Below are 26,440 nucleotides of genomic sequence, written 5' to 3'. Positions count from 1 at the left end.
TACACCTCCAAATACCCGGGCAACGCCGGGCACCCATGCTAATCTATATATCTGTAAAAGTGAAAGTATCTGTCTGTCTGGGTGTGTGTTTACATTTCCCTACGCAATAACTCTGTCAATATTTAATCTACATACTCGAAATTTGATATATTTCAACGATTTGACCTTTGAGAACTCTACGAAACACCTCCGACAATTGTCGATCCAAACACTTGAAATTTTAGATATACGTTCCTTTGACATGGATCTAACTTAATAACTTTATTTGAGCCCAAAACAATAAATGTGAAGGGGTCATAATAAGGGTAACATTTTTAAAAAGTTGACCTTTTTTTATCAGTATAAACCTCCAAATACCCGGGCAACGCCGGGCCGAAATGCTAGTATATCTAAAAAAGTGGAAGTGTCTGTCTGTATGTGTGTGTATCTGTGTATCTGTGTGTCTGTGTGTGTACATTACCCTACGCAATAATTCTGTCAATTTTTAGTCTACTGACTTGAAATTTGATAAACGGATACTGAGATTTGGGAAAATCGATGTGATCCGTTTGCGGCCAGAAATCTGGCGATTAAGGGGTCAGCGTTCAACGATTTGACCTTTGAGAACTGGACCAAACTTCTCCGACAATTTTCGGTCTAAACACTTGAAATTTTAGATATATGTTCTTTGGACATGGATCTAACTTAATAACTTGATTTGAGCCAAAAACAGTAAATTTTTAAGGGTCATAATAGGGGTTAAAGTTTTAAAAAATTGACCGCTTTTGGTTTTTTTTTTTGTTGTTGTTTTTTGCTCAGCATGCACCTCCAAATACCCGAAATGCTAGAATATATATAAAAGTAAACGTGTCTTCTTTTTTTTTTGCTCAGCATACACATCCAAATAACCGGGCCACGCTGGGCCGAAATGCTAATATATCTATAAAAGTGAACGTGTATGTGTGTCTGGGTTTCTGTGTATGTGTACAAGTCCCTACCCAATAAGTCCACAGACTCGAAATTTGGTATGCAAGATAATGAGATTTGGGAAAATCTATGTGATCGGGTTTCGGTCAGAACTTTTGCTGTTAAGAGGTCAGGATTCAACGATTTGACCTTTAAGAACTCTACAAAACTCCTCCGACAATTTGGGGTCTAAACACTGGACATTTTAGATATACGTTCCGTGGACATGGATCTAACTTAATAACCTGATTTGAGCCCAAAACGATAAATGTGAAGGGGTCATAATAGGGGTAACATTTTTAAAAAGTTGACCTTTTTTTATCAGTATACACCTCCAAACACCCGGGCAACGGCAGGCACCCATGCTAGTATATATATATATATATATATATATATATATATATATATATATATATATATATATATATATAAGTATGCGAGTTAATTACCCAGTGAACAATGTTATAATGGGAGGGAATGTAATCTGTAATATTATTATATAATCACACACATTATGACACCGTTTCAGTATATGTATATATTATATATACGCATTCACACGCACGCATATATATATATGCATATATACATATGTATATATATATATATATATATATATATATATATATATATATATATATATATATATCGTCAAGATGTAAGTTCATATAGAATCGTTGATTTAATTTGAATTAAATAAAATACGCATCAAGTGCTCTTGAAAGACAAATCATAACGTAATATTAGGAAAATAAACAATAATTTTACTTGTTTGAAATTTATAACAAATATATGTCAGAGATATTCTCCATCTTCAGTGTGTTTTTTTTTTGTTTCTTTTTTTCTTTTTTTCGTCCTTGCAATGTGAAGTTCGAAAAAGAAAAGTATGTTAGTAAATAAGCGCGATTGTATCCAGCAGTTTTATTTTGAAATGTTTGTAACTGTGCGTAGGCAACGCGAGAATAACGTCAAGAGTGTGAGTTCATATAAAACGTTGATTTAATTTGAATAAAAGTAAATACGCATTAAGTGCGCGTGAAAGCCAAATTTTTCAAGTAAAATATATCTTTATTCCTCATATTACATTGTGACTTGGCTTCCAAGCGCCTTTGTTGCGTGTTTTATTTTATGTAAATATATATATATAAATATATATATATATATATATATATATATATATAGAGAGAGAGAGAGAGAGAGAGAGAGCGAGCGAGCGAGAGAGAGAGGGATAACAAATCGCGCATAAGTCTTGAATCCGACATAAATATTGTGCCACTAAAACATTTTAAGTCACTCGACAAAGTACTTAAGTTCACGTGATATGTTCGAACTTTTAGCTCAACTAGATTGATAGTTAATAAATTACAGTTAGGTTAATCATCTTTTATATACTTTAAAGATGATCGAAAATCTGAATTTCGTGTATGATAAATCATTCATACTTTATGTGACGCATACTGTCCAAATAATATAATGTTATTCGAATTCTTCTCCGTTTAAAACATAGCGTAAATATGGTACGATGAGGTTAAATACATTTTTATAGACAATAATAATGCTAAACGCTCAGATCGCCCAAATTTGATAGCCGTAAGACAGTTGTTTCTCTATGAGCTCGTGTTTGTTTGAGATGAGATGATATAACACTTGAATCTATCAAGAAGCGGTGCATTCACCATTTTACTGAAGTTTTAATGAGAAACCAGTCGTCAATATTGTTGTGTGTGGTCGATTAAAAACAACGAATCAACACTGATAGTGTTGCTTCCAACGGTATTAGTGCAACAGAAAAAATGCTTTTTGGCTATACAGGACAATAGACTTTAAATAGATACACTTCATTCCGGTGACATACCGGCAGGTAGCTAAGAGGAAGTGCAGCAGATTAAAGTGACCAAAGGCGCAAGCATAACAAGGAAAGTTATTGGTCTTCTTATTTTAAGATACGCAATGTATTTGTAACCTGAAGTACAATCAATAGCGAATATATACTTGCATTAATTGTCCGTCCGAATGATGTAATCTATAAAAAATGGTAATACCTAGCGACGTATAAAGTGTTTATTAACAAGTCGATCACAACATAATTACACGTGAAATTGCTTTGGTACAAACATATTAGGCTCCGATAAAGTAAGATTCAGACAGGATATATATTAGCTACAATGTAGAAGTGATATATGAAACCTAAGCATATTTTAAAATCAAAGGCAAATCGGGCATTGAATGTTCAGAATGATAGGCGCTTCCTATTGCCGACTTTTACACACGCTCTTTGTCTATTAGCCAAACGTAGAGGTACAATACCAGGGACTTACCAGAGTTACCTTGCGATTGATTTTGTTTGCTTACTAGGACATTGAACGCTGTTCCTCTATCCCCGATTTATTTATTTATTTATGTATTTATCTCACAAAGCGAGTAAATTGGGTTTGCTGGTATGCCACTTGTACACTCGCTCCATCTGGGTCGGTCTTGTCTGAGAGGTTGAGGGTACCTGATTAATAGTATATTTGACTGCTGTTTCGGACTGGCAGTGCCGGGGCCTTAACTTTTTGCTAGCGCTTAGATCGGCTGCTCTATCATCAGTTATATAGTCGTAGTGCCATGTCACGCATGAACAGGGAGCTTGCTGCTATCTCTGGTAAGCTATTACGGGGCCACAATATCCTAGGCAGTACTCTGCTAATGAACCATTTATTAGTGACAAAATATCCTCACTTTGCTCAACAATCTCACCCAACCTGAAATTAAACCAAAACGTAATATAATTACATCCCAAACAATACCACGATGAAACCAAACATACATCCAAACAAAGTCAATTCATCTCTCCTTGAGATTCGCATTCACAAATAAGCGTGGACTTAGAAGTAACCTAGATAATGTAGAATCATGCCTCTTTGAAAACTCCCCGGATATCTTAGAATTAAGTGAAACAAACCTACACGTCCCAATACTTTTTTACTACTTAAGCATGGCAGGATACTTCCCTCTCTGTCATGAGGACTCGTATGGATATATGCACGGGCTTGGGGGTCTATATTATAGCAACCTCTCCTTAACTAGAAAGTGACGTCTACCGTCCTCCATCAAGTCAGAACTGTACTCTAATCGACCATGTCTCTTATAGTATAGATGCAGCACTCTCCTTAAATAGTAACCACCAAATACATGCGTTTGGTGACTTTAATATCCACCAGAAAAATAGCTTGGTTTGTCATGCTGCACAGATGCTGCTAGACGCTCTACTTATAGCTTCTCTGTAGAGCACGGTCAAGTTCTCGACACATCTTCCAGATCGTGAACATCAGCGGGCTTCACTTCTAAACTTATTCTTTACCACAGTACCGCAGGATTGTGTGACTAATTCCCAGAGCCCACTTGGGAATGAAGACCACATAGTGGTATCAGTGGACGCTACACTTAAATCGAAACCCCAAGGTGAGGAGACATTACTCAAAACGACAGGGTATTACAAAAGTCCTGACTGTGAATCCATCAAATAACACATTAGAGGTGTCCCATGGGCCAATATATTTCCTCTCCCTGCTGAACCCTGCGCCAATGATTGACCCGAATAGGGCCAAGTCGGTATTGAAGTACATGCCTCCACACGCAGGTCCCACTCACCTCATGGTTTACTACAGATTGTGCAGCTGTCATTGCATAATAAGAACCTGCATTCCGCCGGTTTGTGCGTCATAAGTCAAATACAGATATACAAAAACTTATAAATACTAGAAATCATTGTACAAGGCAGATATCCACAGCCGAAAGAAGGCATGCTGAAATAACCAAGGAACGTATAGAATAGAAAAAGATAGGAACTCGTGATTTCTGGAAAAAGTATAATAGTGTACTGAATAAAGAACGATCAGTAATTCCTCCACTATCCAACAACTTGAAGGTAGCATGCACGGCAACCAAGAAGGCGAAACTGCTTGGTTAGCGATTCGCCTCCAACCCTATTTTAGAGCCAATAAATAATCCCTCCCGAAGTTATCTATGCGGTCTAAAGCCACACTTAATAATCGGAAAATCACCTCTTCTCCTGCCCGCAATACATTAAATTCTTAGACACCTCCCTGCTATACTAATAAAGAAATGCTCAGCTGGGCTACCCCCTGTACTTTCAAAACTCTATTTTAAAAAAAATGCATTGGTGCATCTTTTTCCCTAATAACTGGAAGATTACCTCCGTGATACCAGTGTACAATCATTCTGGTGAAAGGACTGACACTTTCAATTATCCTCTTCCTCTTCGCTAAAATCTTTGAGACCTTAAGCAATCAAGCACTAGTCCACCACTTTGCAAAGCTAATATTCTCACTGACAAATAATATGGATTTAGGCAATATTTCTACTGCAGATATTTTAACAGTCATCTCTGAGCGCACATAGCGTACACTGGATAAGGCGGTCCGAGCTAGGATTTCAGCCCTTGATATATCCACTGTCTCTGACAAAGTCTAAGACGAAGGGCTGCTAATGGAAATTGAATCGTACTGAATAATTACACGATACTAAATATAATTAGATCCTTCTGAGGCAATAGGATCATCTAGGTTGTCATTGATGGACACAAATCCAAACATCATAACATAAATAAGAGAGTGCCCCAGGTGTCCATTCTTGGGCTATTATTATTTCTGATATAAATTAACGATCTTCCTGATAATATTGTGTCCTAGATGAGTATATTTGCTCATGATACAACGCACTATAAAATACACGAAGGAAAAACGGATGTACTCAAATCCAAGATAATGGCAAAAGCGTTACAAAAATAACCCCCCAACGGTAGTTGAATGTGGTCACAAATGGATGGAAACGTTTAATACCACTAAGACTAAGCTGCTCTCCTTTACCTATTACAAGAAGCTTTTAAAATCCCCCGATATCCTTTACAAATAGTACACTACCTGAGAATTCTCCCTACTAAACTCCTCGGTTTTACATTCACAGGCAATATGAACTGGAACAAATATATTGAGGACATTTCGAAGGATGTTGCAAACAAGGGGGGTCCATCTATCGTGTTCAGGTGTGAGTAAAATCCGATAGCCCCCCACGTACCAATTGTTCAATGTTTACTCCTTGGCAGTGTGTTTTTTCTGCATGAAAACATTAAAACGTCTTCCATATATCTGAATATTTTACATATTAAATTTCAAGTCTGTAGATCTAAAGTAAATAAGTTGAGAATTGTTCTCACACACACATTGCTCCCAACTAAAAACGTTCAATCTTTTCAAATAAGTTAGTTGCATACAAAAGCAATCCGAGTTAAATTAACGAACATATTTTATAAAGAAAGGATATGCAAGCGTGCATAACATTTTTGCGTTTGGTAAAATCCTAAACTATTCAAATTTTCATTATGAATTATGGAAAGTGCATTTTAGGCGACAGGGTGAATAACGTGAGCATATTAAGTAACTGTTTTTTTTTATATAAACTTATAGTGGTTATTGATATCGTACAGCACACACTACAAAACGAAAAACATACAAATGTTATGCAATATATATTTCATATACCAGCCTTGGAGAAGATATTATTGCATTAGTTTAAGAAGAAAGTGCTTGCAGAATTATAAGTTTTGATTTCAAATGATGTATTTTCAAATAGGTTTTCGTTATAATACCTTTACTTTATATATCATTTTAAAGAGCGTTTTTCGCTTTATCTCATCGTTTAAATTACAATTGTTTTAAAACAATTAAGTCTTCTGTTCCGAATGCTGAGTAACAATACATACAATGTTATATGGGTTGACGTGTATAGTGAAATCAAGCATTCAATTTTTTTACATAGGAGTCACCACTTATCAAGGCCTGGAGGGCACTCAAGGATAAGGGTTAATAAATGTTCAGTAGTCAATGAGACATAACGTAGTAATCGTCAGTAGTGTAAATTTGGTAAATTAGATTACTTAAGGGGACGGCTCTTCAAGAATTTGTTTATGCTGGACTTGAAGGCGACTATATTGTAGTCAGTTGGAAAGCAGGCAAACGGAAAAGAGTTCCACAGTTCCAAAATTCCAAAATTAATTGCTGTTTAGGCAGCAGTTGTTTTTAAATTAATAATTTGGTGTTCATAGAAGATAATTATAATGGTAATCTCCAAAAATACCGTTAGGGCTTACAACATGGCCGCCAGAAGAGTCACGTGATCCGGTTGATCCAAAACATGAATCGTGCAAATGGAAAACGCAGCCTTGAAGGCAACTTTGACAAACAATCACAATTTGTTTGTATTTAATTTTTTGTTGATATAATGTTGTTATAAAAATAGGCAAACTTGAGAAACAATCTTAGGTTGTTTTTAGTTAAAACAGTGTTTATAAAAAGTATTTTATTCAGAAAAAACAAGTGGTCACTGGTCGACGGAACGCAATTGAACCATGACAATTCCTGGAATTGAACCACGACGATTCCCGCAATTGGAACTGCTACCTACCTCAGAGAATTACAAAAATATCAATGGCCCTTAACGTATCACCCTTGTTCCTCGTTCCTCGTGTTCATGACAATAACGCTATACTTGGCGAAACTATGACATTGTCTCGGCTAATGTTAGCAATGCCAGATGACGTGCACATATTCACATGGCTTGCACAGAGACGTCTGATAGCCAATTCATGCAATTGTCAAATTTGTGGGTCACCATGCGTGTTGGCTCGATATTCCGAATCCAAGGATGGTTGGAGATGGCGTTGCGGAAACGATGGATTTCGTAATACAATTAGAACGAACTCTTTTTTTCAAAGAAGCAACCTCAATCTAAGAACCATTGTAATAATTATGTATATGTGGAGCATGGATTTTCCACAAAAAACTATGGCAATAGAAAGTGAGGTGAGTGACAACACAGTGAGCGACTGGTGCAACTTTTTGAGGGAAGTGTGCACTCAGTACATTGAACAAAACCCAATCCAATTGGGGGGTGTAGATGAGATCTGGACCCCAAAAGAGGTTGAAATTGATGAAAGCCATTTTTACCCTCGGAAATATCACAGAGGAACTGTCCGACGTAGCCATTGGGTGTTCGGCGCCATCGAACGAGGCTCTAAGAATTGCCTTTTGATCGAGGTTCCAGAAAACGTGAAACTCTGGTCCCTATAATTCGCCAATGGATCTTACCCGGGACTCGTATAATAAGCGATGGGTGGAGCGCTTATGCAACCGTAGCAGACATTGACTTTGGTATTTACAGCCACGATGTTGTTGTCAACGAAAGAAATTTTGTGGAGCCTAACGACGCGACTATAAATACTCAACTTATTGAAAATACGTGGATGCGAGCGAAGAAAAAACTTCGTCGTCAATTCGGTACATCAAGGGCTCTCTTCACTTCATATTTAAATGAATTTATGTGGCGTGAAAGAGTCGGCCCAAATAAATTTTGTGAGCTAATTTGTTGCATCGCCTCCATCTATTCTGTCTAAATTTATAAAATGAAAATTAAAAATATAAACTGTTTTTTTTTTACATCATATTTTTATAACATTACATCTTAAAAAAAAATGAACACCTTGTTTTAAATACCATTTTTATGAAAAACTCTGAATAAAATATTTTTTATAAACACTGTTTTAAAAAACAAACTGCGATTGTTTCTCAACAAAAAGTTAAATGACCGTTCTAAATAAATTATTTATTATTATGATATTGAAAAACTGTTTTTGTACTTAATTATTATGCTTGTTTGTCAAAGTTTGCTTTAAATTTGCGTTTTCCGGTTTCGTAATACGGCGATTCATGTTTTGGATCAACCGGATCACATGACTCTTCTGGCGGCCATGTTGTAAGCCCTAACGGTATTTTTGGAGATTACCATTATAATTTAATTCTACAGTCAAATATATATATATAAAAAAAATGCATCAAACAAATTAATAAGTTTAATAGATTTTATTTAAAAGGGGCAAAAATACAAAATAAATACTTCCAGGCAACGCCGAGTAATTACAGTGAGTATTTTGTTCAAAAAATTATTGTACTTTATTTTGTCAACAGAATAAAACACGTTAAAGCATATTTTCTACCCATTTTTTAAATGACCCCCCCCCCCTCAAAAAAAAAACAATTAAGATATTTATTATCTGAATAAATATACAACTAAATAAAGAGACTAAGGGAGTAAAAGGTGAACATTTACTTTTAGCTGCTTCATAACGCTCGATCTATTTATTTCGTCCTTTAGTCCTCTCATTCCATGAGAGATGTGTCTACCCGAGGAGGCAAGAATTGCTGTTTTGGGGGTCGGAATTTATCTATTAAAAACTTATCTCGTTGGCTAGTCTATTTTCCTTGAAGTTATATTTATAAAATTATTATATCAATTCGATCAATACTTTGGATTGAGTGATTTTTATAAGAATGTCACCAAGTAATAAAGGACGAGAAAATAAAAGACATACGACTTCAAACACATTATTTAGGAACTGTTCTTTTACATCGTATCTTTTAAAATCAGTCCGGTTGTTATTCGTATATTCTGTATTTGTTTAAATCTATATCTATATCTGTATATGCATTTATACATCCAGGAATTTTTAGCATCTAGTCAGTTATAAAAACACTAATACAATATAACAAAAACAGACATACTACATTTTTAAGCACGTTGTTTAATAAGTGTTCTCTTTGTGTGTATATAACTATATTTCAACATAAACCTAAGACCGGAAATGTTCACATATATAAATCAAAACCTATTGTTCATTTCATTATTCTGACAGTCATCTTTCAGTATTACGTTTCTTAGTTATATTTATTACTCAGCCTGATCAACACTATACACCAAGTAGTCCACGTTCTTAATCTGATGTAGGTTGAAATGTTCTTCTTTTTACATGGATGTTGCAATATATCAAAGCCTGAATGCTACTCAAGATAATGGTCAAGGATTGTAAGATGGTCAGTGAGACAACAGACTAATGTAGAATTAGATCATTTCAGAGGAAGATTCAGCAAGAATGTATTTACATTCTATCTCAAAACGGTCCTGTAATTGCTGGGAAACAGCCCTGCTATATAGAGTTCAAGAGATGGACAGTTATTGGAAGAAAATTTGTTCGTGGAATTTGCGTTTATATTTACGAGTATATAGAGATAAGTGTAATATCTAAAAGAAATCCTGCATAACTAATAATCTTGTCGATAATGCTCTGCATGTGATCCTGAAGTGTACGATATTTATCTCGTGAAAATTTGATGAGGCGATTTAGGATCTATTCAATATCAAATATTAATTCATGGTCTTTATCAATACAGTATCTCAAATGATTACGGATTATTCTTTCGTTAGGAGTTAACGCAGTTGCTACCTAATTGCGTTGATTAGTATTTCAGTGTCTAAAATCTAGGTAAGAGTTTTACACAAGATCGGTTTAAACGTAGTTCACACACACACACACACACGCACACACACACACACACACACACACACACATATATATATATATATATATATATATATATATATATATATATATATATATATATAATTATTTTTATTATAATAATTAATTAAATACCTACAGACACTAGCGTTTCATCTTTCTGGAATCTTCAGCGCAGGGTGTCACGATTAACACCAGTCGACAGATTCGAACTCTGGCTCGAGTAGTAAAGACCCTATCCATTCGGCTACTATTAACCGCGAGAAATAACGTTGAATTTAAACATTCTAATTTTAAATGTTCTTTACGTCAGTCAGACAGTGATCTAATCGTTATACGATGATCTATGCATAAGAGCTAATTTTACCGACTTTATTCAACTGAAAGTATATATATATATATATATATATATATATATATATATATATATATATATGTATATATATATATATAACCGATGACCTAGGTTGGTAAAAACGTCTTCAGTCTATAAAAACATCTCTATTGAATATAGAATGAGGCCGAGGATAGAAAAGATAAAATAACGTATCAGAAGAGATACTACGCTTTACGTAAAATAAAATGTGATTGCAGGAGTGTATGGTCTTTACTACGGTTATATTTAATTCAACCGTAAAAATGTTTTTCTTAGTGCAAGTTTTATTTATTTTTTATTTGGATATTGTTGTTTTACGTTTAATGTACCGTAAAACTTCGAAAAGTAAGGGGAAATCTAAACAATCATTATTACGATTTGAAATATTCGAATTACCTTTCTGCCTTTTTGTGTTATTTTCACAACATTTGTGTCGATGTCACCTCCGACATTCTTCAAGCGTATCTTGTCGAACACGAAAATCTGGTTGTTTAACTCGGGGAACTTCGAAATTTCGAATGGAATCCTTTACTTATGGAAGTAGCATACTCTAATTCCGGCATCCATGACTGGGTAGAAATCCTGCAATTGTATTTTGTCCGACAAGATATTACTGAAGAAGGTCAGAGGTTATATTCACCAAAACGTTGTGAAAATAACACTCAACATAAGAACAGTAGTCCGAAGAATGGAAATAATAATACAACCAATAATTTGGCATAAAAAATAGTTCAGAATCATAAAAAGTTAGTACACAAATAAACATTGACGAAGACAATAGCAAGCTGGTCGTTAAAATACTGACATTGTAAATACAGTCAAAAGATATAAATGTCGATATGTTATACGAAATAGGGAAACGGGACAAGAGAAAAAATGATTATAGTTAGACATTGGCAATACTTACGCAGCAGTTGTGCATGACGTTTTGATGCGAAAGATGGACCTGCCGAGTAAGAAATGATTGTGAATTAATCTCAGGTATTATTTAAAAAATATATATTACTTCAAAAAAAGAATCAAACAATTTTAATCAAAAAGATAATAAAGCATATTGTAATCGAGTGCGGACGCTTATATGTAAATGCATACGAAATGTGAAACACCGTCACTGTAAAAAACGACTATAAAGAAGAGAGAGCACTTAGAGAGGACGATCACATTCGAGACATTGTGACGGCACAGACGTAACGAGAGGTCACGAGCGGCAGGGGAATGTGAACATTTATACCGTTGTTATATATAAAAAAGTTGAACTTTTTTTTCCTTATTTTGTAACTGAGGTTACAATGGTAACGTTACAATATTACTTAATTATTTCAATCATGTTGGTTACGAAATTCTCAGAAAAATTATGTTATACTCATGTTCCCAACAAGGTGGAATGCAGGGAAATGGTCATAATTGTGTAGCCAAATAGGCTACATATTGTAACAATAGGCAAACCTTCTTCTGTGTCCAGTAATTAACGAACATTTGAGGTAATTAAGTTTGCTTCAAAATTAGTTTGAAACTCATATGAATAGAAATTATTAAGTTGCAAATGACAAAAAATCTCAAGAAACTAGTTTAGATGAATAGCAAACTTAATTGATGGATGCAGTTTGCAAATAAATTAATATCTGTAAAAAAAAAAAGAAGTTTCGGCAGAAATACAGCTGATTTCAAAATAAGGGTGATATGATTGGCAATTCCTATACTATAACATGTTGCAGGATTAAGACTAATAAAATCTTGAAAATAAGATTTACTTGAAACCGTAATATATATATATATATATATATATATATATATATATATATATACATATATATACATACATATATATATATACATATATATATATACATATATATACATACATATATATATACATATATACACACATATATATACATATATATATATATATATATATATGTATAAGAGGTTTAGGCTTCTTATCATGGGGTCCTATTTTCGAATCTCGCTAGATTCAGCCACTCTGATGAGTCGTAGAGGACGAAACACGTGTCAGTGGATAATTATATTTTAAAAAATAATATATGCCGCTTCCCATTTGGGGGTACAAAATTGGTCAAAGGGAAAATTATTCCCAACTCGCATTTAGGTAAAAATGCACTTTCGTATAAATATAATTGAATTCGTCCAATGAGTATCGCTAACAAACACAAATAAAAACATCTACATAAAAAAGCGATACATTCAGTAGTCGAGCGAGGTGGTCCCGTGGTAGAGGTTTAGGCTTCTTATCATGGGGTCTTGATTTCGAATCTCGCTAGATTCAGCCACTCTGATGAGTCGTATATGACGAAACACGTGTCAGTGGATAATTATATTTAAAATATATATATATATATATATATATATATATATATATATGCTTACCAGGCTGTTTTTTATGGGGTTCATTAGACGACCATAAAATACATCTTCAAGAATATTTAAACATAATTTTGTAGCTTTTTTAACAAAAAATAGTTCCATAGTTCCTTTGAAAAATTAAAGAGCCCGGTTATATATGATCCACTATTTTTTACTTATTTATATAATTACAAAATGGTTGAATGTCTATGAATTAGTTCTTAAAGAACCTATTTACGTACGTGGGAAATCAATAAAAATAGTTTTTTTAAACATAAGGGTGATTGGCAATTCCTGAACTATTATATTCTCCCGAGACAACCCTTAAATTCTTGAAAATCATATTTACTAACAATAGTGAAAAAAAAACCTTTTACTTACCAGTCTCTTGTGTTTATGAAGTTTATTATAAGACACTTATATAAATCTTCAGACGTTTTTAAAAAAATACTTTTTATGACATTTAACGACAAATACGTTCTTAGAACTAAAGATTACATATACTTACAATTTTGTACATTTTTATATAAATACAAAATACAGTAACTAACGATTATCTTTATAGATAATCCATCATTTTGTACTTATTTATATAAATAAAAAATGACTGACTATACATGGATACAATTATTACTTCTTAACGTAGCTGTAAATGTGTGACATCAATGAAAATCGTTTATTCATAATAAGGGTGTAGTAGCATTTTTCTAATGCACTCACCCCGAAAATGACAGAAAGTCTGTTCCGTTTGCTGTCAATAAACGGGGGCTGGGAGAGGAAGAAAAGGAAGGAGAAGCGTTAGGCGGGATTGGTTTTATGGGAAAGAGGGCGAGACTAACCGCGAGAATTCCCGACATTTAAGAGAAATAAAAGACTGAACTTGGACAGATAGGCAACTATCCTTTTGCTCAAGCAGAGAAAACGGCGAGAGGAGAGGAAAGTCCCTTCCTTAAAAAAGTTACGGCTCAAAGTGAGAAAGAAAGTGAGGCTGAAGGACCCAGCGGTTTTCAAAGGGTGATTGGCAATTCCTACATTATGATATGTTGCTAGAAATAACAGCAATTTACAAGCAATCGTGAATAAACATATAATTACCAAAACGTTTTGACCATGGAGTTTATTTAAAGACCATAACATAAAACGTCAACAAAATTTTTAATAATTTTTTATGACTTTTTAGCATAAATAGTTCCTAAAACAAAGCAACGATTCCCGTTATATATAATCCACCATTTTGTACTTATTTATATAAATACAAAACGGTTGACTGGCTAAAATCAAAGATAATACTTTTTCTTATTGGATTTTTTTTTCAAATTATGCATGAGATCTGAAATGATAGGAATATGTTTGGAATTATTGCAACAGCAATGTTTCGCGCTTATACATTAAAGAGTTTTCTTATAAATACATACAGTCGAGCTCCAGAATACGGTGGCACTAGGATACGAGTTTTTTTTAATGTTACAGTGTTGAATACGATGTTTTTCCGACACTTACTTATGGTATTTGCCCCGGCTTACAGTGTTATTCATAATGTTATTTGATTATACACACGTGTATTATATATATATATATATATATATATATATATATATATATATATATATATATATATATACGAAACAAATTAAAATCCGATGAAAAATCCTGATAGATATTACTAGAAGTAATACTTTCAGGGTGAGCCTAGCAAAAAAGGAAAAGCTCAATATTTAAGAATAGAGCAATATATAAATTTAGTTGTTAAAATTAAATTCTGAAAATGAAATTATAGGCACATATATTGGAAGTAAGAATTTATTGTTTGACAAAAGGAATATATAGAAGGGGGTATATTAATTTCCTTAATCTATGGATTTTCAATATATATATATATATATATATATATATATATATATATATATATATATATATATATATATATATATATATATATATGTATATATATAGATAGATAGATATATAGATATATAGATATATATAGAGAGATAGATAGATAGATAGATATATAGATATATATTATGTTATCATATACTGTACTGTATTTTGATACTATTTTTTTAATGCTGGGATAATACTGTACATATATATATATATATATATATATATATATATATATATATATATTTAAAGTGATGGTTGTGTAGTTCCAACGAGAGAAAAAATGTATATTTAAAAGAGTGTAGCCATCAACAATTGTGGGTTTTTTTTAAAGGTTTTCATCATATTTTTATTTTAAAATATTTTTATAACGCGTTTCGAGCTTAGGGTGTGCTCTCTTCAGATATTTTCGTAAAAAGTTTTTCTTTAAAATGGGAGTTTGTGGATATGCCTCCGCTGATATTAAATATGTTTTTCATAGTGGTGCGATGCGTGTGTTCAGTGTTTAGACGGTCTGTCTCCAACTTTAAGTGTTTCACTGTGACCGGTCAAAGTTAGTTTCAAAGAGTGTTTTGGTGAAGGTTTTTATGGCTTCTTTAGGGTTCTTTTTTAAAGACTTTCTTTCTTTCCCCATGTATAGCATACACTCACACACAATTCCATACGCATACATATATATTCATGTACATGTACACATGCACACGCACACAGGCACACACACATACACACACGTACATACATAGAAATATATGTAGGAGCATACATATATACACATATACATACCCACCTACACACTCACACACGCACTCGCATACATCCACCGCTAACAATTATTTTTATTTTTTTATTTTTTATTTTATATATATATATATATATATATATATACACTTTTTTTTCCTACCAAAACACGCATGTATATATGCGCTTAATCATTCAGACATATGTACACGCACCCACACACACACACAAGTAAGATGGAGAATAATAGGTAGAAGATATATATACACACACATACACGCACATACACACATATATGTACACACATATATATATGTGCACATACACTCACAAACATCCACACACTATGTAGGCACATACACATACATACACACATGCACACACACAGACATATGCAGGGGCTCACACATACGCGTATATCCATATTCACACGAACACATTTACCCACTCATACATGTGCATACATATGTATATATACATACATACACACATACATACGGATGTGTATACACTCATCCACCCATATATATATATATATATATGGGCACATGCATTCACAATCCCACACACACATACATATTCATACATCCCACCTTATGTATATATTGGTTGGAGTTTCCTTTCCAATCCATGCACATATGCATACATGGATTCGGTCACCCAAACATAAGTGCACGTATATATACAGACAAGATGTAGCATATATAACAGATGATATATAATTATACACACACGCATACACAATCATATGTGTACACCCACGCACATACACATATACACACGCACACACGCGCGCACACACACATACATACGTTTAATTTCTAGTTGTTTGTTTAGTTAAGAGAAATGGTACTGTACTGGGTATGGGCGCGCGCACCCGCGAAAGTGTGCGTGTGCCTTATTGTGCTTTTTTGTTGTTTCGTGTGTGAGGGTGCACACCTACCCAAGCATGCATGCGTGTAAGTGTATTTTGTGTTTTGCCTATTTATGTGTATAATTATGGAGAGACGTTTAAGGCGGGGTTAAATTTTGTTATGAAATTTTTTTCTTGAGTTAGCAAGTAGAAGTAGTTGTCAGTTTGGAAGATGGGCATTATCTCGAATCTGCCTCCACTGCATGCGTGTATATGTTGTGATACATGTAGGTGTCTATTTTCCGCGATTTTGATGTTGGATCGGTGTAGGGCTACTCTATTACTAAGGTTTTTTGTAGCGCCTATGTAGGATTTATCGCATGCTGGACATTTTATTACATAGATTACGTTTTTTGAGGTGCAATCTAGGTTTTTTTTAAATTTTGAATGTTTGTATGGGGTTCGCAAATGTGTATGTGTTTCCCTCTAATATTATGTTGCAGATTCAACATCGTTGTTTGTTGCATTTTGTGACTCCTTTTGTTGCGTCTTGATTGAGTTTGGATGAGGTAAGAATGCGTTTTAGGTTTTTGGGTTGGCGTTTGCTTTTTATTATTTTTGTAGTTTTAAGGAAATTGTTTAGTTTGCTGTTTTGGTTAAGTAGGACGAGGTTTTTCGTTATCTCTGTGAAAAGTTCAGGGTTGTTTGTGTTGTGTGTGGAGACGTATGTTAGGATTTGTTCTTTGTTTCGTTCTTTAGGGGTTCTCAAATCTTCTACTGGTATATTTGTCGCAAGTTGGATCCCTTTGTCTATAAGTTGTGATGGGTATTTTCTTTTTCTTAAATTTATTCGTAGTTCCTTGAGTCGGATTTTTCGAAGGTTATTGTCCGTGATTATGGTGCAGATTCTACGTGCTAGGGTGTAGGGAATTGATTTTATGCAGCTTTTAGGGTGGTGACTTTTAAAGTGTAGGTATTGTTGGGTGTCTGTAGGTTTGCGGTAAATGTCTGTGATAATGTTATTGTCTTTAATCTTTATCAGTATGTCTAGGAAAGGTAATTCTGTAGAGCTTTGTTCTATGGTGAATTTAATTTTTGGGTGTAGGTTCTGGAGTATGGTGTGTAAGTCTGTGATGTCCCCCATGTGGGTTTCCATAGGATGAAGCAGTCATCTAAGTACCTTTTCCATGATTCTACAAACAGTATTTTAGTGCTGTGGCCAAATTTTTGTTCTATTTTTTTATATAGGGTTTCTTCTAGGTAGGCTAATGTAAGGGTTGCGTAAGTCGGTGCCATTTTCGTTCCCATTGCTGTACCTAGTGTTTGGATGTAGTTGGTATTGTTGAATTCGAAGGAATTATTATTTAGAATTATGTCTATACTATCGATAATGAATTGCTTTGTGAATCTGGGATGTAGTGTTTGTGCGTGTCTGTTGATCCAAAATAGTATTGCTTCTTTTCCTAATTCATGGGGTATATTACTATATAAACTACTAACGTCAAATGTAACTAATAGTGTCCCGTTTTCTACTGTATGTGGTAAGGTAGAGAGAAAATGGATGTCGTCCCTTATGTAGCTCTTAACTTGATCTGTGAAAGGTTGTAATAAGATGTCTATTAAGTTGCTAAGTCTGCTTGTCGGACAGGCTGGTCCTGCTACAATGGGTCTAAATGTAAGGTCGCTAGGGTTTGGAGCGCTAATATATTCTGAGTTTTGTGTATCGATGGCAAGTTTTATTGTGCCAGATTTGTGTATTTTAGGCAGTCCGTAGAAGTTGTTGGTCTTTGTAATGAAATTTGTGAGGAAGTCCTTTTCTTTCTTTTTTAATATTTTGTTGTGTGTTGTACAAAGTTTTGTGATTTTTGAGATGGTGGTGTTATCTATGTTGGTACTAATGGGTTTATAGTAGTGTTTGTCATCCAGTAATTCTGTAATTTTTGTTTCATAATACGTTCTGTCTATGATTACTACGGCACTGCCTTTGTCTGCTTCTTTTATTATTATGTCATTATTATTACGGATCTTTTCGAGTGCTTGTTTTTGCTTATGTGTGAGGTTGCTTGTGGTTTTGTGGTTTTTTTGGAGGTTAAGGTTCCAGAGATTTTCGAAGTAGCTGTTTGCGATAAAGGCTATAAACAATAAAAGTCCTTTCAAAGACGGAAGGCAACAATCTGGGAGAGTGGACGTTCTATTATTATCCAGTATTATACAACAGCGTGACAAAGTCAAGGTTATTCCCTACGCAAAATAGCTAAGACTCTCTTAGACTGTATCAAGGGATTATCATCGACTGGCATTCGTGTAACGTACTAAAGCTGCTCAAGGTAAATGCGTCGTTCTTTATTAGAAAGAAGATAAATTCTCACAGATTTTTACAATAATTGTTATATTCTACATGTTGTATTTTCTTCGCATTCAATACGGAAATTGTGTCTCCTTCCTGCCTTCGCGCTAGGTCACGGGAATAGAAATTTTCGAAAATAATCTACTCTCTGATATATATATAGAGAATTACTAGTTTGTTACTGAGCATTGCCCGGATATTTGGCGGTGTGTGTTGAGCCCCCAAAACGTGGTAGTAGGCAGGCAGGCACGAATCCTACCGCGAAGGAGGTAGAGAACGTGAATTAAGTGACGTATTTACTGTTGTGTCTATTACCGAACCGGAAGTGATGAATGTTTAAATTAAGGCTAGTCAATCGAAAAGAGAGGATGACATTCGAAAATATCGGCGAAAAGGTGACCTCTCCCTGAAGAAAAATGCCCGGTTGAGGGTGAAAGGATTAATATTTTAAGCCAATTTTTCGATATTTATCGTCCGAAGTGTCGTGCTTCAAAACGATACCAATCTTGTGAATATGCGTCGCCTCTGTCAAAAGTTTTAGGCAAACATACATACATACATATATGCATACATTTAAACAGACAGAGAAAGTTATATTATAGACTAGCCTGGGTGCCCGGCGTTGCCCGAGTGTTAGGATGTGTGTGTTAAGCCAAAAGAAAAAGTGGTAGTAGACAGGTAGACTTGAACCCGTATCGCGAAGGAGGAAAATAACGTGAGAAAAAGAGTCAGGTCTTTGCTGTTGCATCTATCGCCAAAACCGAAAATGACGAATGTTTAAATTAAGTCTAGGCATTAGACGTTTATTGGCGTTGCGCGCTTGTTTGACATTTTTGAAACTTATCGATTCACACATACACTCTTTCATATGGTAACACAAGGTCCTCGAATTGTACTGCATTCCTGCGATATATTTTACCTCATGTACATCTTTCGGCCATATAAATCGAATTGCCGCTACGTGTTCTTCAACCGGCGGCATTCACTTAAAGCAGTTTGAACCAGATTCTCCCAAAGAAACAAGTGTCTAGGTTGTGGGCACAGTGTAGATTATGTAGCCAGACTTGTTCCTTGCTAATAGAGTCAGATAGTTTTATGACAAGTTTCGAATCTCCCAACCAGCTGTAATCATAACTCCCTGCATTGATAGATTCTTGAAAGGATGAAACATTAATGTCCATAGGTATTAAAAAAATATCACAGTAATAATTTTATTTATATATATATATATATATATATATATATATATATATATATATATATATATATATATATATATATATATATATATGTATACACACACACAGGGTGCCATAAAGTCTGGCTACATAATCTACACGGTACCCACAAAGTCTGGCTACATAATGTAGTCAGACATTGCGCAACTCTCTTCCGCTAGCCTTTACGAGCTGACTGCAATATGGCTGTCTTCAAGTCCAATTTAATAAGTTCTTGCTTAAGTCTTCTTCTGTATTAGTGAAATTGTCTCCGGATTGGTATTTTCTTAGTATATTGTTCAGGGGTATCATGGCTATAATGAAACTAACGATGATAGAGAATTACCTTGGAAGATCCCTGTTTGTATTTCGATTTCAGTTATGTATTGTCTATCACCTGCCAGTTCAAGTCTCCATGCTTTCAGTACCTTTTCTATTAAATTGATTATCTTACCTGGTATTGTGTACATTCTTAGGCATTAAATTATCCATGCTTGCGGGATCCTATCATATGCTTTCTGATAGTCTATCAATGCCATGGCTAAGTTCTTTTTTTTCTACTTTTAACCTCCTTCAGAACCATTTGGCCTATGTATAATAATAGGTCATGTGTTCCTCTTTCATTCTTTTTTTTTTTTTTTGCATCCTTTCTGTTCCTATGGGAGTAGTCCGCGATTAAGAAGAGAATGATAAATTTGTTCCCTCAGTTGTGCTGTAAATATTTTCCCCATTGTAGTTTAATATGTTATTGGCCAATAATTGCTGGTGATGTTCTGTTTTTTGTTTTTTCGTGTCTATTTTGCACCAGTGTGGTTCTACCTTTTGTTATCCATTCTGGTACGTCTACTTCATAAATACATGTTTCCATGTTCTGTATTAATCTTTTGTGCAGTGTTGTAAATTTCTTAAACTATTACGCGTGTATTCTTTCGTGGCTTGGTACTCCCCAGTTTACGTTTTTTCGAAGGGTTTTCTTGGGTGTTTCCTTGCTGATTTCTCTCCTCTGTCCCTTCTTCGATTTACTGTGATTCTTCCGTCATGTCTTTCAGCCATTAGGCATCTCTTTTATGATCCTTTTGCGATTCCAGTATCTGCCTTTAATAGCGTTTTCTTTCTCTTGAGGCTGGTTGTTCTGTTCGTGTTTTGCCTCCGTTCACATTCTGATAGAATTCGCTTTCATTGTTTTCAAACGCCCCGTTTTGCTTTTATTGATAAGATTTGTATCGGTATCGTCTTAATCACCGTTTTTTTTTCTGCTATTTTCTTTTTTGCTGAACTCTTCCCGTTATTTGTTGAGCCTATCCCCGTTGATTATTTTTCTATTTTTCCATCCTCTTCTATTCGATTTCATCTTATTCATCGCTTTGACTTCTTCATAAAGTTTGTTGATCTGGGCTTCCAGTCTCAATCGTCATCGTCATATTCCGTTACGGATAAATTTATGCCATATACTTTGTAATGGTCGAATATATTTATATTGCTTGCATTAACGCTACTCTATGCATTATCGACATGAAATGAATAGATTGTAAGATCGTTTCTTAATTTACAATAATAGATTGAGAATTTTCTATGACGCCTGAAGTCATCATAGTTTAAATTTTAGTTTTGATAAAAAAAAGAACTCCTTTTAAATGCATTATTCATTTTTATGTTGAAACTATATTTTAAAAGGTTTTTTTATAATTCCTTTATTTTATCTGTTTTCTAAAATGTATTCCCCGGTGATTATCGTAAGCATTTATTAATTATTCGTATATCCGTTTATTCGACGGCGAATTCACTGTAGTAGAAGAACAGTCTGAGATCAAACATATTTATCCATGGTATATTGATTTATAAAAATATATGTTGATTACACACATCTCTCTCTCCCTCTCCCTCCCTCCCTCTCTCTCTCTCTCTCTGTATATATATATATATATATATATATATATATATATATATATATATATATATATATATGTACACACACACACATACATACATATATATATATATAGCAAATCCCAATGTGTGATCTTCTTTGGGCAAAAACCTTTTAAGTGAAATTGTATAAATTTGTACATTTCTTTAAACTGAAACGTTAAATAATTTTACCGTTAAATAATATCACATATATATGCAGACACACACTAATACACACACACACACACACACACACACTCACACATACATACACACGCATATTCACTAGTAGGACGCCTCGCATTGCCCAGTCGTAAAACACGCTTGAATATAATATTATTATTAATACAGATTTTGTATTTATTATTATATTATATTGGACCAAATATATTAATGATTTAAAAAGTTTTTAAAAAATTACTCGTGCGCCACCATCGAGAAACGAAACCAAAATTTTAGCTTACGATTTAGTTGTTTCCTTTGACGCTAAAGCTTTAGCTATAGAGACATTTTTGCTACAAGGCCAAAAATTAAAAAAAAATGGATCAGTAGCTATCACATAAATCATGCATATTCGTAATGCCGTCGTCGACCTTCTCCTGGTAAACAATTTTTTTTTAATTTCCACGCTTTTACACCGATTTTCCCCGCTTAAAACAAAAATGTAACGTTTCGTTTGAGTTTGAATACCCTATATATTAATTTTATGTATCTAGAACAAAAACTGATCGAGGAGTTTGATAGGCAACACACACACACACACATTTATATATATATATACGCATGCAAATATATATATATATATATATATATATATATATATATATATACAAAGATGTTTACGCATAGTATAAATTTTTACGTGGATATTACGCAAGTATAAATCATGTAAAATATGTGCATGAATATAATTACACGTAATAGTAAACTAAAGATGACGATTCAATAAGAAAAACGAAAAAACTAATAGGGAAGTAGTTTAAATGAATGTTTAAAAATATGCAAATTAGCTAAATTTCTTGCAGATAAATGCAATTCTACGACTCATATATAACAGAGTTTTATATTCTTTTTAAATCAATACGGATAAAGATTTTTAATAAAAATATACATGATAAAAATCCTTAAATTTATAGGAGTATGCATTAAAAACAAAACTTACCTATTTATTTGTTACATCACTGTATTTTCTTCTTAAGGAATTTTCTGGGATTTTTTTTCTAGGGAGCCTATGGGGGATATATCCAGTATGGACATACATGCTTCGGTTTTTCCTTACTAATGAAATACACCTGTAATTCTATAGACGTTTTCTTTTGAAAAGAAATTTTTTTGATAGGATTAAGAAAATCTTGAGCAAAATTGTATATATATATATATATATATATATATTAATTTTATTTATACAAACATTAATGGCTACATATGTGCATACATGTTTCTGTAATCACCCACGTTGGGGGATTACGTCTTCAGGCCAAGAATTACCTTCAAAACTGACATTTCCACCAAATACATTTTTCTATTTCGTTTATCAAGTTAAAATACAACCTGAGTGGGAGTCAAAAAAACAAAAAACGGTAAAAGGATGAGTGAGGTCTTTGAAGATAATAAACATCTTTTTTCTTTTCCCCTTCCCCCATCTAACCTAACTTTTGGCTTTTTATGTCATAGGGTACTTGAGAGTTTAGTTTTCTTGTCTTAGAGTCTGTAAGTTATTAACCTTAGCTATGGTCAACCAAGTACTGACCGGTGACTTTTAATCTACCTCCACCCACACATACATGCAACACACATATAACACACATATACACAGACACCGCCAACACACAGATACACACATTAATACATATATTCAAAAGCGAATCCATGCTGAACGCTCTTTGTTTTATTTACTGAAACTAGACAATAATTCTGAAACTACGTAGAAATAAAGTAAAAATTACATTAAGGTAAATAAAACAAAACAAAAACAAAAATAAAAAATAAATAAATAAGAATAAAAATAAATTTAATTAAAACAAATAAACCAACAAAATATGAATAAATATAAAACCCGAAAGTTATCTAAACCCCACATGTGTGCGTGTATCAATACACTTATAAATGTCTACATTTATCTACACCCGCGCATATATACACACACATTACAGACATACAGAGACAAATAATAGTGTTTTTCTTTACTTATGTAGCGTGGTAACCTCTTCGTATATGCAATATATATATATATACATACACACACACATATGTATATACATACATATATATATATATATATATATATATATATATATACACATACACATATATACATATAAACACACACACAACAGACATACACACATATATATATACATGTATGTCTGTTGTGTGTGTGTTTATATGTATATATGTGTATGTGTATATATATATATATATATGTATGTATATACATATGTGTGTATATATATATATATATATATATATATATATATATATATATATATATATATATATATACACCCGTCTGTAGTCGGGTAGCATAATATTGCATATACGAAGAGGTTACCACGCTACATAAGTAAAGAAAAACACTATTATTTGTCTCTGTATGTCTGTAATGTGTGTGTATATATGCGCGGGTGTAGATAAATGTAGACATTTATAAGTGTATTGATACACGCACACATGTGGGGTTTAGATAACTTTCGGGTTTTATATTTATTCATATTTTGTTGGTTTATTTGTTTTAATTAAATTTATTTTTATTCTTATTTATTTATTTTTTATTTTTGTTTTGATTTTGTTTTATTTACCTTAATGTAATTTTTACTTTATTTCTACGTAGTTTCAGAATTATTGTCTAGTTTCAGTAAATAAAACAAAGAGCGTTCAGCATGGATTCGCTTTTGAATATATGTATTAATGTGTGTATCTGTGTGTTGGCGGTGTCTGTGTATATGTGTGTTATATGTGTGTTGCATGTATGTGTGGGTGGAGGTAGATTAAAAGTCACCGGTCAGTACTTGGTTGACCATAGCTAAGGTTATTAACTTACAGACTCTAAGACAAGAAAACTAAACTCTCAAGTACCCTATGACATAAAAAGCCAAAAGTTAGGTTAGATGGGGGAAGGGGAAAAGAAAAAAGATGTTTATTATCTTCAAAGACCTCACTCATCCTTTTACCGTTTTTTGTTTTTTTTGACTCCCACCCAGGTTGTATTTTAACTTGATAAACGAAATAGAAAAATGTATTTGGTGGAAATGTCAGTTTTGAAGGTAATTCTTGGCCTGAAGACGTAATCCCCCAACGTGGGTGATTACAGAAACATGTATGCACATATGTAGCCATTAATGTTTGTATAAATAAAATTAATATACCTGCTCTGTTCACTCATTGAGCACTATTTTGGTAGACACATGTTGTTTCATTGGATGTACTTCTAGGAAACTAAACTCTACTGGCTATATATATATATATATATATATATATATATATATATATAAAGTAAAAATTACAATTAAATTTACCAAAATGATCGAAGATGGTAAAATTAAAGTATATTATAAATATTAAAGAATCAATATTTATAAAATTATCTCAGCCAGATGTAAAACCTCGATAAAACCAAATAGGAAATAGAGCTTATAATATGAGCAAACAGTAAATAAAATATGTTAAAAAACACTTTGAAATGAGTTAAAAACATATTTAATCTGAAAGGAAACAGTAGATAAATGGATAGTCCTTAATCCTCGGAGTTTCGAAGAAATACTTTCCTTCTCATCATAGGGTAGGAATTAGCAAAATGCGGGATCGGATTTTGCATGCAGAAGTATTTGATGAAACAACAAGTAAGTCAAAGATCTTACTTGAAAGCAAAAAAAGCGAAGCAGAGGGAATATGGTGAAGAAAAAGGTAATTACACATGAATGGATAGTCTGGTGGAAGAAAAAATACAGTGACGGTAAAATCCAAAAGTAAAACTTCAAGAAAGTGAAAAGAATTTCGATTTGTACAAGTATAATCCAAGGAAATCTCGTAATTGGAAGAAGATGGTCCATAATAATCCAAAGGCAGAAATCCATGGAGTAATTCACAAAAATGTGTACAAGGAAAAAAGAAAAGATTTCAATAATATTAATAAAAGAAAAATAAGATACGCTTTTCACTCTGCTTCCGAGACATAAATATACATAAGAAAGATCAGGGAAGAAAAAAAGGAGAGAAAAAATGATGATCAAGTTAAATATAAAATATAAAATAAAGGGAAACAAAAGTCAAAATGACCCAGACTGAAAATGTTTAAGGCGCGAAAAAATATATAGGGCGAAATAATATAGATCAACTGAAATGTAAAGGTCATCAATTAAAAAATGTCAGCAAGAGTTGTTAGACGATACAAAATGGA

The 26,440-nt window shown here is 33.3% G+C and overlaps 1 protein-coding gene across 4 annotated transcripts in view; it reads right to left on the bottom strand.

The window, feature by feature from the left end:
* The window catches only part of LOC145283706 (vitamin D3 receptor-like), a 567,378-nt gene that overhangs the window by 95,008 nt on the left and 445,930 nt on the right, over positions 1 to 26,440 (bottom strand). For all 4 annotated transcript variants that reach the window (XM_080132731.1, XM_080132733.1, XM_080132732.1 and 1 more), the window contains exon 2: positions 11,641 to 11,679. In XM_080132731.1, coding sequence (XP_079988857.1) covers positions 11,641 to 11,655 — 15 coding nt within the window. In that variant the 5' untranslated portion in view covers positions 11,656 to 11,679. The remainder of the gene's footprint in view (positions 1 to 11,640; positions 11,680 to 26,440) is intronic.

Source organism: Euprymna scolopes, chromosome 8 (assembly GCF_053919585.1).
Source record: "Euprymna scolopes isolate OS-2025 chromosome 8, ASM5391958v1, whole genome shotgun sequence".
In the NCBI taxonomy this organism is placed as follows: Eukaryota; Metazoa; Mollusca; class Cephalopoda; order Sepiida; family Sepiolidae; genus Euprymna; species Euprymna scolopes.
Note: the sequence above shows the minus strand (reverse complement) of the source record. Positions and strands in the feature narration are given on the sequence as shown.